The sequence below is a fragment of the Blennius ocellaris genome (genome assembly GCF_963422515.1).
Source record: "Blennius ocellaris genome assembly, chromosome: 17".
In the NCBI taxonomy this organism is placed as follows: Eukaryota; Metazoa; Chordata; class Actinopteri; order Blenniiformes; family Blenniidae; genus Blennius; species Blennius ocellaris.
The window spans coordinates 24306974-24319453 of record NC_137666.1 but is presented as its reverse complement, the minus strand read 5'-3'; the positions used below and the strand labels follow the sequence as shown (position 1 = coordinate 24319453).

Here is a 12480-nt window from a genome sequence, read left to right as displayed (position 1 = left end):
ACTTCAACACAGCTGATCAGTATTGATCAGCCGATCAGTATTGATCAGCATGTTATCAAGCTTTCTGCAGCTTCATCAGGATTCATTGATCACATTCAGGTGTGTTGGAGCAGGGAACCTTAACAACATGCAAGGCGGGTCCAGGACCAGAACTGCAGCCCTCCAGAACCAGGACCAGGAGAGACCAGAACCAGGACTATGACCAGGAGGTCCATTATCAAGTAAGAAACTCTTTTGTAAACGTAGAGTTTTTGTCAGAACCTGGTTCCGTGTAAACGTGGCCCCGGTCTGTAGTCCAGGATCCATCAGATCCACCAGCACAACGTGTCAAAAGTCCACATTTACAAAGTGAGATGATAAGAGTGAGATGATAAGAGTGAGATGATAGAAGTGAGATGATAAGAGTGAGATGATAAAAGTGAGATGATAAAAGTGAGATGATAAGAGTGAGATGATAAAAGTGAGATGATAAAAGTGAGATGATAAGAGTGAGATGATAAGAGTGAGATGATAAAAGTGAGATGATAGAAGTGAGATGATAAAAGTGAGATGATAAGAGTGAGATGATAAAAGTGAGATGATAGAAGTGAGATGATAAGAGTGAGATGATAAAAGTGAGATGATAAAAGTGAGATGATAAGAGTGAGATGATAAAAGTGAGATGATAGAAGTGAGATGATAAAAGTGAGATGATAAGAGTGAGATGATAAAAGTGAGATGATAAAAGTGAGATGATAAGAGTGAGATGATAAAAGTGAGATGATAAGTGAGATGATAAGAGTGAGATGATAAGAGTGAGATGATAAAAGTGAGATGATAGAAGTGAGATGATAAAAGTGAGATGATAAGAGTGAGATGATAAGAGTGAGATGATAAAAGTGAGATGATAAGAGTGAGATGATAAAAGTGAGATGATAAGAGTGAGATGATAAAAGTGAGATGATAAGAGTGAGATGCTAAGAGTGAGATGATAAAAGTGAGATGATAGAAGTGAGATGATAAGAGTGAGATGATAAAAGTGAGATGATAAAAGTGAGATTATAGAAGTGAGATGATAAGAGTGAGATGATAAAAGTGAGATGATAGAAGTGAGATGATAAAAGTGAGATGATAAAAGTGAGATGATAAAAGCTGCTCCAGCAGAGCAGAGGGAGGATCAGGCTTCATCTTCACCCACTGATGTAGACACTTCCAGAAAGTCACATAAAAACAAAGCCAAAACGATGTGTTCAGAGTAAAATTTAATGGAGTCCAGAAACGGAGGCGACATGTGGAAGCAGCTGACGGATGAAGGGCGCCATTCATCCATTCATCCATTCATCCAGTCAGCAGAGGAGTGTGTTCGTCCGTTTGTCTACCCTCTTCTTCATGGCTTCAATTCAAGCAGAGCACAGTTACTGCCAGGCTACAGGTCTCAATCTCACACACACCACGTGAACGTTACCTCTGTTGTTGTTGTTGTTGTCGGCGGCGCTCACAGAGAGCGTAGAGAGCGAGGAGGACGGCCTGAGGACAGAGAGCCGCCTAAATCACATACTGCCGTCTCACCCTCTTACCTCTCACTTCTCATCCGCTCACTTCTCACCCTCTCACTTCTCATTCGCTCACTTCTCATCTGCTCACTTCTCACCCTCTCAATTCTCATTCGCTCACTTCTCACCCTCTCAGAAACCTGTATCCTCCTCTGAAACCCGGCAGCCACGTTTCAGGATTAACTCAAACTCCAGATTATCACAGCAACAAAAGAGGCCCTGAGGAGTCACGTTGTTACACATTCCTCCAGTCGCCTCATGATCCTGTTGTAGCCTCAAACCTTCCTGTTGTAGCCTCATGATCCTGTTGTAGCCTCATGATCCTGTTGTAGCCTCAAACCTTCCTGTTGTAGCCTCATGATCCTGTTGTAGCCTCAAACCTTCCTGTTGTAGCCTCAAACCTTCCTGTTGTAGCATCAAACCTTCCTGTTGTAGCATCAAACCTTCATGTTGTAGCCTCATGATCCTGTTGTAGCCTCAAACCTTCCTGTTGTAGCCTCAAACCTTCATGTTGTAGCATCAAACCTTCCTGTTATAGCCTCATGATCCTGTTGTAGCCTCAAACCTTCATGTTGTAGCCTCAAACCTTCATGTTGTAGCCTCAAACCTTCCCGCTGTAGCCTCATGATCCTGTTGTAGCCTCAAAACTTCCTGTTGTAGCCTCATGATCCTGTTGTTGCCTCAAACCTTCATGTAGTAGCCTCAAACCTTCGTGTTGTAGCCTCAAACCTTCCTGTTGTAGCCTCAAACCTTCATGTTGTAGCCTCATGATCCTATTGTAGCCTCAAACCTTCATGTTGTAGCCTCATGATCCTGTTGTAGCCTCATGCCTTCCTGTTGTAGCCTCATGATCCTGTTGTAGTCTCATGCCTTCCTGTTGTAGCCTCAAACCTTCCTGTTGTAGCCTCAAACCTTCCTGTTGTAGCCTCATGATCCTGTTGTAGCCTCATGATCCTGTTGTAGCCTCAAAACGTCCTGTTGTAGCCTCATGATCCTGTTGTAGCCTCATGCCTTCCTGTTGTAGCCTCAAACCTTCCTGTTGTAGCCTCATGCCTTTCTGTTGTAGCCTCATGATCCTGTTGTAGCCTCATGCCTTCCTGTTGTAGCCTCATGCCTTCCTGTTGTAGCCTCAAACCTTCCTGTTGTAGCCTCATGATCCTGTTGTAGCCTCAAACCTTCCTGTTGTAGCCTCATGATCCTGTTGTAGCCTCAAACCTTCCTGTTGTAGCCTCATGATCCTGTTGTAGCCTCAAACCTTCCAGTTGTAGCCTCATGATCCTGTTGTAGCCTCAAACCTTCCTGTTGTAGCCTCATGATCCTGTTGTAGCCTCAAACCTTCCTGTTGTAGCCTCATGATCCTGTTGTAGCCTCAAACCTTCCAGTTGTAGCCTCATGATCCTGTTGTAGCCTCATGCCTTCCTGTTGTAGCCTCAAACCTTCCTGTTGTAGCCTCATGCCTTCCTGTTGTAGCCTCATGCCTTCCTGTTGTAGCCTCATGCCTTTCTGTTGTAGCCTCATGCCTTTCTGTTGTAGCCTCATGATCCTGTTGTAGCCTCATGCCTTCCTGTTGTAGCCTCAAACCTTCCTGTTGTAGCCTCATGCCTTCCTGTTGTAGCCTCATGCCTTCCTGTTGTAGCCTCATGCCTTCCTGTTGTAGCCTCAAACCTTCCTGTTGTAGCCTCATGATCCTGTTGTAGCCTCAAACCTTCCTGTTGTAGCCTCATGATCCTGTTGTAGCCTCAAACCTTCCTGTTGTAGCCTCATGATCCTGTTGTAGCCTCAAACCTTCCAGTTGTAGCCTCATGATCCTGTTGTAGCCTCAAACCTTCCAGTTGTAGCCTCATGATCCTGTTGTAGCCTCAAACCTTCCTGTTGTAGCCTCATGATCCTGTTGTAGCCTCAAACCTTCCTGTTGTAGCCTCATGATCCTGTTGTAGCCTCAAACCTTCATGTTGTAGCCTCATGATCCTGTTGTAGCCTCATGATCCTGTTGTAGCCTCAAACCTTCCAGTTGTAGCCTCATGATCCTGTTGTAGCCTCATGATCCTGTTGTAGCCTCATGATCCTGTTGTAGCCTCAAACCTTCCAGTTGTAGCCTCATGATCCTGTTGTAGCCTCAAACCTTCCTGTTGTAGCCTCATGATCCTGTTGTAGCCTCAAACCTTCCTGTTGTAGCCTCATGATCCTGTTGTAGCCTCAAACCTTCCAGTTGTAGCCTCATGATCCTGTTGTAGCCTCATGATCCTGTTGTAGCCTCAAACCTTCCTGTTGTAGCCTCATGATCCTGTTGTAGCCTCAAACCTTCCTGTTGTAGCCTCATGATCCTGTTGTAGCCTCAAACCTTCCTGTTGTAGCCTCAAACCTTCATGTTGTAGCCTCATGATCCTGTTGTAGCCTCATGATCCTGTTGTAGCCTCATGATCCTGTTGTAGCCTCAAACCTTCCAATTGTAGCCTCATGATCCTGTTGTAGCCTCATGATCCTGTTGTAGCCTCATGATCCTGTTGTAGCCTCAAACCTTCCAGTTGTAGCCTCATGATCCTGTTGTAGCCTCAAACCTTCCTGTTGTAGCCTCATGATCCTGTTGTAGCCTCAAACCTTCCTGTTGTAGCCTCATGATCCTGTTGTAGCCTCAAACCTTCCAGTTGTAGCCTCATGATCCTGTTGTAGCCTCATGATCCTGTTGTAGCCTCAAACCTTCCTGTTGTAGCCTCATGATCCTGTTGTAGCCTCAAACCTTCCTGTTGTAGCCTCATGATCCTGTTGTAGCCTCAAACCTTCCAGTTGTAGCCTCATGATCCTGTTGTAGCCTCAAACCTTCCAGTTGTAGCCTCATGATCCTGTTGTAGCCTCAAACCTTCCAGTTGTAGCCTCATGATCCTGTTGTAGCCTCAAACCTTCCTGTTGTAGCCTCATGATCCTGTTGTAGCCTCAAACCTTCCTGTTGTAGCCTCATAATCCTGTTGTAGCCTCAAACCTTCCAGTTGTAGCCTCATGATCCTGTTGTAGCCTCATGATCCTGTTGTAGCCTCATGCCTTCCGGTTGTAGCCTCAAGCCTTCTCTTCATTCATCCATTCATTCATTCATGTTCCGTTCACATTCAGTTTCTCCAGCCATGTTGAGGCTGTTGTCTTGTGTCCCTCCTCTGAACCACCACACCAGAGAACAAGGAGACAGTTGGTGTGACACTCACACCCAGAAAGGCCAAAGCTCCCTGGACGGCTGCGGCCCACTGGAAGCTCAGGTGCTGCGTGATCAGGCCTCCCACCACCGGGCCATAGAACATCCTGCAGGAGCAAAGTCCCACCTCAGAACCGGAGTGGAACACTGACGCAAACGAGGGTTAGGGTTCCTCACCCCAGAGACCAGACGGCCCCGAACAGGCCCGACACCATCCCCAGCGTGCTCAGTCCCTCTGGGAAGCCGTTCTCACTGCAGAGAGGCGGGGCAGGCGTCAGAACCGCGTCAGAACCCCGCAGACCCGCGGTGAACGTCGGACGGCGTGCAAACGTCTACTCACTACGCGCACGTGATGATCTCGGGGAAGGTGGGGATCGCCGTCATACCCAGAGAGAATCCGATCAGTCCCAGCATGACCACCAGCAGCCACAGCTGGCTGCACAGCAACACAACATGCAGGGGGTTAAACCTAGCCACACGTCGCCGCGGCAACAGGTGAGCTGAGCTCGGACTAAAGTTCGTGCTGGAGTTCCACAGGGTTCTGTCTTAGGACCTCTGCTCTTCACATTCTACCTGCTTCCTGGAGGAAGACCATCAGGAAACCCTACATTAACGACACATGAATCTACTGATCAGTGGAACCGGACGAGCACGTCCTCTTGAAGACATGAACCTGGGGAGGTGGAGGAACGGCGCCGGGCCGAGCAGGCAGAAGCTCAGGGCCGTGAGGAGGCCGCCGGCCACCATCAGCAGGATCCTGGTGGCCTGGAGCGCAGAGCAGAGCAGCGGTAACGTTAGCCAAACGCCAGTCGAGCAATGCGCCGGCGAGGCTCCGTCACACTCACGGGATGTCGGTCGGTGAAGAGTCCCATCAGAGGAGACGCCAGGCAGTACGGCAGCGACAGGCCCAGCATGATGAGACCCACGTAGCCGTTGGACAGGTGGAACTGGAGACGGAGGGATTGGCGTTCAGAGGAAGGAAGCGGCAGCGAGCCGCCGGCGCCAAGGAGCAGTTTACCGTCTTGATGGCGAACAGCGACAGCGTGGCGTCCAGGAAGCCCAGGCCGGCGCTGAGCGTGAAGATCACGTAGCAGATCAGGAGGATCTTAACGTGGCTCAGGAGGCTGAAGAACGACTCCTTGGACGGGTCGGCCTCTGGGGGGGGGGGGGGGGGGGGGGTGTCACACAGCTCAGAGGTCAATCAAGGTCAAAGTGGAAGGACTGGGAAAAAGCTGAGGACAAACCACAACCACACGCGCGCACACACACACACACACACACACAGACACACACACACACACACACACACACACACACACACACACACACACACACACACACACACACACACACACACACACACACACACACACACACACACACACACACACACACACACACACACACACACACACACTTCCACTCCTTCTTGATGAGATTGTTCTGTTAATTATCAAAATCAAGTTGTTTGCTTTGTTGTTGTTTTGTTTGTTTGTTTTGTTTGTTTTTCTCTTTTCTTTTTTTGTTCTTTGTTTTATGTCCTTTTGTTTTTGCTTTTGTTAGAATTGTTGTGATTATTTTGGTTTTTGCTCTGTTGTTGCTCAGGCTGGTTTGATCTCATGGCAGTTGGAAAATATTTAGATCCCTGTGGTTAATGTATTATAATGAAGAAAAAAAAAAAGAAAAATGTATGTAGCACTAACAAGGTATTGTATGTTTCTCCCCACCAAGCCTTCCTCTGTGTCTCCTCTCCTCTCCTCTCCTCTCCTCTCCTCTCCTCTCCTCTCCTCTCCTCTCCTCCCCTCCCCTCCCCTCCCCTCCCCTCCCCCCCCCTCTCCTCTCCTCCATCCTTTCACCCCAACCGGTCCTCAGAATTCCTCCACCTCTGACTCTGGTTTCTACAAAGTTTCTCCTTGTTGAGGGAGTTTTTCTTTCCACAGTCACAAACAAACCTGCTGCTCATGTGGATGTTGGGCTTTTCTACTTTCTCTATAAAAGCACATTGGAACGACTGTAATGTATTTAAAAATCTCTTTCTTTTAATTAAAAAAAAATAAAATAAAAAAAAATGAACAAAAAGTTCCAGGTTCCTACCGATGCTTGGCAGAACGTAAAGGTTGAACGGAACCATGACCAGCAGCAAACATCCCAGCAGCAGGAAGGGAACCTCGTACCCAAAGGACTGGTAGAACCAGCCTCCGACCGGCGGGCCCATGATCAGACCCAGACCCGTGAAGATCTCCAGACTGCCCTGGGGGACACAGAGGACAGGTTGTGTCTCGTCCTGCAGACCTCATTGTTCTCACAGACAGACGGCGACTGAGGTCTGGTGTCCTCGTGACTCCGGGCGTCTCACCAGCACAGTCGCCACATTGTCCGGGAAGATTTTAGCCGTCATGGCGAAAGTGGAGGTCATGGCCGCCGCGAAGCCCACGGCGTCCACCGACCTCACCACGAAGCACAGGCTGATGAACACCGGGCCGGCAGAGACCCGGTCCAGCAGGCTGCCGGGGGGGGGGGACCACCAGGGGGGGGGGGGGGGGGGGGGGTAGAGAGAACATTGTTCACACACACACATATAAGTTACCTGAGAAAGTGACATTTTCAATGATTTATGAAGAGGTTTCTACTGTGGTTCTGTTTCTACTGTGGTTCTGTTTCTACTGTGGTTCTGGTTCTACTGTGGTTCTACTGTGGTTCTACTGTGGTTCTGTTTCTGCTGTGGTTCTACTGTGGTTCTGTTTCTACTGTGGTTCTGTTTCTACTGTGGTTCTACTGTGGTTCTGTTTCTACCGTGGTTCTGTTTCTACTGTGTTTCTACTGTGGTTCTACTGCAGTTCTATTGTGGCTCGACTGCAATTCTTCTGTGGTTCTACTGCAGTTCTACTGAGGTTCTACTGCTGTTTTACTGTATTTTTACTGTGGTTATACCATGTTTCTACTGTGGTTCTACTGTGACTCTACTGTGTTTCTACTGCGGTTCTACTGTGGTTATACTATGTTTCTACTGTGGAACTGTTTCTACTGCAGTTCTACAGTGTTCCTACTGCAGTTCTACTGCGGTTCTTCTGTGGTTCTACTGTGGCTCTACTGTGGCTCTACTGCAATTCTATTGTGGTTCTACTGTGGCTCTACTGCAGTTCTACGGTGGTTCTACTGCAATTCTATTGTGGTGCTACTGTGGCTCTACTGCAGTTCTACGGTGGTTCTACAGTGGTTCTACTGCAGTTCTACGGTGGTTCTACTGCGGTTCTACAGTGGACTGCAGTAGAACCCCCCACTCACCCAAACATGATGGTGCAGCCCGAGGACACGAACAGTCCTGCGATCAGCATGAATTTGGCTCCGATCTGGACGATCTGAGGCGAGAAGCGTTCCACTGCTGGGTCTCGTCACTCAGAGCAACAGGAAGCGTGAGGAGAACTTACATATCTGCCCAGAACCAGCGATCCCAGCAGGTTACACACCGCGTAGGAGCCGAATATGAAGCCCACCACCGTCTGACTGGCTCCTTTCTTCAGAGCCTGGAACACAAACCCAGTAAGAACCAGGACGCAGACGCTATCTGACAAGAACCTGCTCTCATTTCTGCTGAGTCATTGTTTTCTCAGCACTTTCAACTCATGATGTCAGCTGCAAGTTAAACCTTCAGTCTGTTTACCAGAGTCAGTCGTTCACAGCGGGATTCGTCACGTCACCATTCCTGGAAACTGACCAGGTTGATTCTCAGACTCGGGCACGGGCCACATGGCCACGCCGGGTCACATGACCACGCCGGGTCACATGACCACCACATCAAACCTCGAGTGACACTATGGTCCGGAGCCCAGCCGTGGTTTTCTACCTGGCTAGAGGGAGTTCTGGAGACGGTCTCATACGACGGACACATGGGACGAACACTTGACTTGTGATGGGCAACAAGAAGCTTGACTGAAGGAGCCAATCACAGGAAGACGTGTCCACAGACAGAACAACAGCTGCTGTGATGGTCTCATGACCAGTCCAGTGCTCAGGCGTCCCGCTGAGACAAACGATGAGGCTCCACATCGATTAGTTCACACAGAACCTCTCATCTGGACGGACGTGATGGACAGAAGCCTGGTCGAGACACAAACCAGTAAAGACAAACAATGACTCAGCTGGTTCCAGTGTGACTCATGTCACCACCAGCTGGTTCATGTGTTCATCGACTGCTCTGGAGGGTCGTCATGCTGGACCTGCAGCTCCGGGAGGTCAGAGGACGTTCACTAAACAACAACAACAACAACAACAACAACACATGATCCAGAGCAGAGTCCTCTGCTTCAGCATCAACACACCCACTGTGATCTACTGTGATCGACTGACTGTGATCCATAGTGACCGACTGTGATCCATAGTGATTGACTGTGATCCATAGTGACCGACTGTGTTCCATAGTGATCGACTGTGATCCATAGTGACCGACTGTGATCCATAGTGATCGACTGTGATCCATAGTGACCGACTGTGTTCCATAGTGATCGACTGTATTCCATAGTGACCGACTGTGTTCCATAGTGATCGGCTGTGATCCATAGTGACCGACTGTGATCTATTGATCGACTGTGTTCCATAGTGACCGACTGTGATCTATTGATCGACTGTGTTCCATAGTGATCGGCTGTGATCCATAGTGACCGACTGTGATCTATTGATCGACTGTGTTCCATAGTGACCGACTGTGTTCCACAGTGATCGACTGTGATCTATTGATCGACTGTGTTCCATAGTGATCGGCTGTGATCCATAGTGATCGACTGCGATCTATTGAATCGACTGTGTTGCATAGTGATCGACTGTGATCTATTGATCGACCGTGTTCCATAGTGATCGACTGTATCTATTGAATCGACTGTGTTCCATGGGTCTACGAACCTGAGGAGGAAACCGCGAACTGGAACACTGACGCACACACACACACATCATGATCTGCTGTGTGACACCCTGACCTCTGACCTGCAGTGACACCATGACCTCTGACCTCCAATCTGACACTGTGACCTCTGACCTGTAGCATGACACTGTGACCTCTGACCTCCAATCTGACACTGTGACCTCTGACCTGTAGCGTGACACTGTGACCTCTGACCTCCTGACCTTACCTCTGTGGGGAAGAAGGGGCCTAATATTGAGTAGCAGATCATGGAGCTGAAGTTCACTGACGCCATCGAGATCAAGGTGAGAGTTTGTTGTCTGCTCATCCTGAACCGAGGAGCCGTGGAGCCACGGCCTGCTGCTGGAGCACAACCAGGAGCAGAGGAACCAGGAGCAGAGAAACCAGGAGCAGAAGAACCAGGAGCAGAGGAACCAGGAGCAGAGGAACCAGGAGCAGAGGAACCAGGAGCAAAAGAACCAGGAGCAGAGGAACCAGGAGCAGAGGAACCAGGAGCAGAGAACCAGGAGCAGAGGAACCAGGAGCAGAGGAACCAGGAGCAAAAGAACCAGGAGCAGAGGAACCAGGAGCAGAAGAACCAGGAGCAGAAGAACCAGGAGCAGAGGAACCAGGAGTAGAGGAACCAGGAGCAGAAGAACCAGGAGCAGAGGAACCAGGAGCAGAAGAACCAGGAGCAGAAGAACCAGGAGCAGAGGAACCAGGAGTAGAGGAACCAGGAGCAGAGGAACCAGGAGTAGAGGAACCAGGAGCAGAGAACCAGGAGCAGAGGAACCAGGAGTAGAGGAACCAGGAGCAGAGGAACCAGGAGTAGAGGAACCAGGAGCAGAGAACCAGGAGCAGAGGAACCAGGAGCAGAAGAACCAGGAGCAGAGGAACCAGGAGCAGAGGAACCAGGAGTAGAGGAACCAGGAGCAGAGAACCAGGAGCAGAGGAACCAGGAGCAGAGGAACCAGGAGTAGAGGAACCAGGAGCAGAGAACCAGGAGCAGAGGAACCAGGAGCAGAGGAACCAGGAGCAGAGGAACCAGGAGCAGAGAACCAGGAGCAGAGGAACCAGGAGCAGAGGAACCAGGAGCAAAAGAACCAGGAGCAGAGGAACCAGGAGCAGAAGAACCAGGAGCAGAAGAACCAGGAGCAGAGGAACCAGGAGTAGAGGAACCAGGAGCAGAAGAACCAGGAGCAGAGGAACCAGGAGCAGAAGAACCAGGAGCAGAAGAACCAGGAGCAGAGGAACCAGGAGTAGAGGAACCAGGAGCAGAGGAACCAGGAGTAGAGGAACCAGGAGCAGAGAACCAGGAGCAGAGGAACCAGGAGTAGAGGAACCAGGAGCAGAGGAACCAGGAGTAGAGGAACCAGGAGCAGAGAACCAGGAGCAGAGGAACCAGGAGCAGAAGAACCAGGAGCAGAGGAACCAGGAGCAGAAGAACCAGGAGTAGAGGAACCAGGAGTAGAGGAACCAGGAGCAGAGAACCAGGAGTAGAGGAACCAGGAGCAGAAGAACCAGGAGTAGAGGAACCAGGAGCAGAGGAACCAGGAGTAGAGGAACCAGGAGCAGAAGAACCAGGAGCAGAAGAACCAGGAGCAGAAGAACCAGGAGCAGAGAACCAGGAGCAGAGGAACCAGGAGCAGAGGAACCAGGAGCAAAAGAACCAGAAGCAGAAGAACCAGGAGCAGAGGAACCAGGAGTAGAGGAACCAGGAGCAGAGGAACCAGGAGTAGAGGAACCAGGAGCAGAGAACCAGGAGCAGAGGAACCAGGAGTAGAGGAACCAGGAGCAGAGGAACCAGGAGTAGAGGAACCAGGAGCAGAGAACCAGGAGCAGAGGAACCAGGAGCAGAAGAACCAGGAGCAGAGGAACCAGGAGCAGAAGAACCAGGAGCAGAGGAACCAGGAGCAGAAGAACCAGGAGCAGAGGAACCAGGAGCAGAGGAACCAGGAGTAGAGGAACCAGGAGTAGAGGAACCAGGAGCAGAGAACCAGGAGTAGAGGAACCAGGAGCAGAAGAACCAGGAGTAGAGGAACCAGGAGCAGAGGAACCAGGAGTAGAGGAACCAGGAGCAGAGAACCAGGAGCAGAGGAACCAGGAGCAGAGAACCAGGAGCAGAGGAACCAGGAGCAGAAGAACCAGGAGCAGAAGAACCAGGAGCAGAAGAACCAGGAGCAGAGAACCAGGAGCAGAGGAACCAGGAGCAGAGGAACCAGGAGCAAAAGAACCAGAAGCAGAGGAACCAGGAGTAGAGGAACCAGGAGCAGAGGAACCAGGAGCAGAGGAACCAGGAGCAGAGAACCAGGAGCAGAGGAACCAGGAGCAGAGGAACCAGGAGTAGAGGAACCAGGAGCAGAGAACCAGGAGCAGAGAACCAGGAGCAGAGGAACCAGGAGTAGAGGAACCAGGAGCAGAGAACCAGGAGCAGAGAACCAGGAGCAGAGGAACCAGGAGTAGAGGGGGTCAGAAAGAGAATTACCAGCTGAGTCATAATGAATCTTTACAATTTGGTTCCTCAGATGAGACTCGGTCCACTCACCTGTCGCCTCCACCTCTCTGTCCTCCTCCACCTCTATGTCCGCCTCCATCACCTTGTTACCTGACGCACGAGACAGAACGGCTCTACGAACCTGAGGAGGAAACCGCGAACCAGAATACTGACGCACACACACACTCACATAAGGGGTCTCTCTCTCTCTCTCTCTCTCTCTCTCTCTCTCTCTCTCTCTCTCTCTCTCTCTCTCTCTCTCTCTCTCTCTCTCTCTCTCTCTCTCACTTACGAGATTTGTTTATTCCTACGTACCCGCGAGACGTAAATTAGATCTACAACAATAGATTCCGTTACATAGACCTAGGAAAGTAGAGCT

The 12480-nt window shown here is 50.1% G+C and overlaps 1 protein-coding gene across 2 annotated transcripts; it reads right to left on the bottom strand.

Annotated features, from left to right (window-relative positions):
- Positions 1-1223: 1223 nt before the first annotated feature.
- On the bottom strand, positions 1224-12303 carry slc18b1 (solute carrier family 18 member B1). Of its 2 annotated transcripts, none has more exons than XM_080513295.1 (14): positions 12153-12303; positions 9837-9970; positions 8142-8237; positions 7999-8072; positions 7070-7217; positions 6808-6964; positions 5732-5868; positions 5559-5660; positions 5387-5478; positions 5054-5149; positions 4891-4965; positions 4727-4820; positions 1445-1506; positions 1224-1372 (listed from the first exon to the last, which is right to left on the bottom strand). In XM_080513295.1, the coding sequence occupies exons 1-14, from the start codon at positions 12199-12201 to the stop codon at positions 1318-1320; spliced, it is 1371 nt and encodes a 456-aa protein (XP_080369421.1). In that variant the 5' UTR covers positions 12202-12303; the 3' UTR covers positions 1224-1317. The 2 variants fall into 2 exon arrangements, with proteins under 2 accessions (XP_080369421.1, XP_080369422.1); XM_080513296.1 differs by having other exon boundaries at positions 9837-9967.
- Positions 12304-12480: the final 177 nt, after the last annotated feature.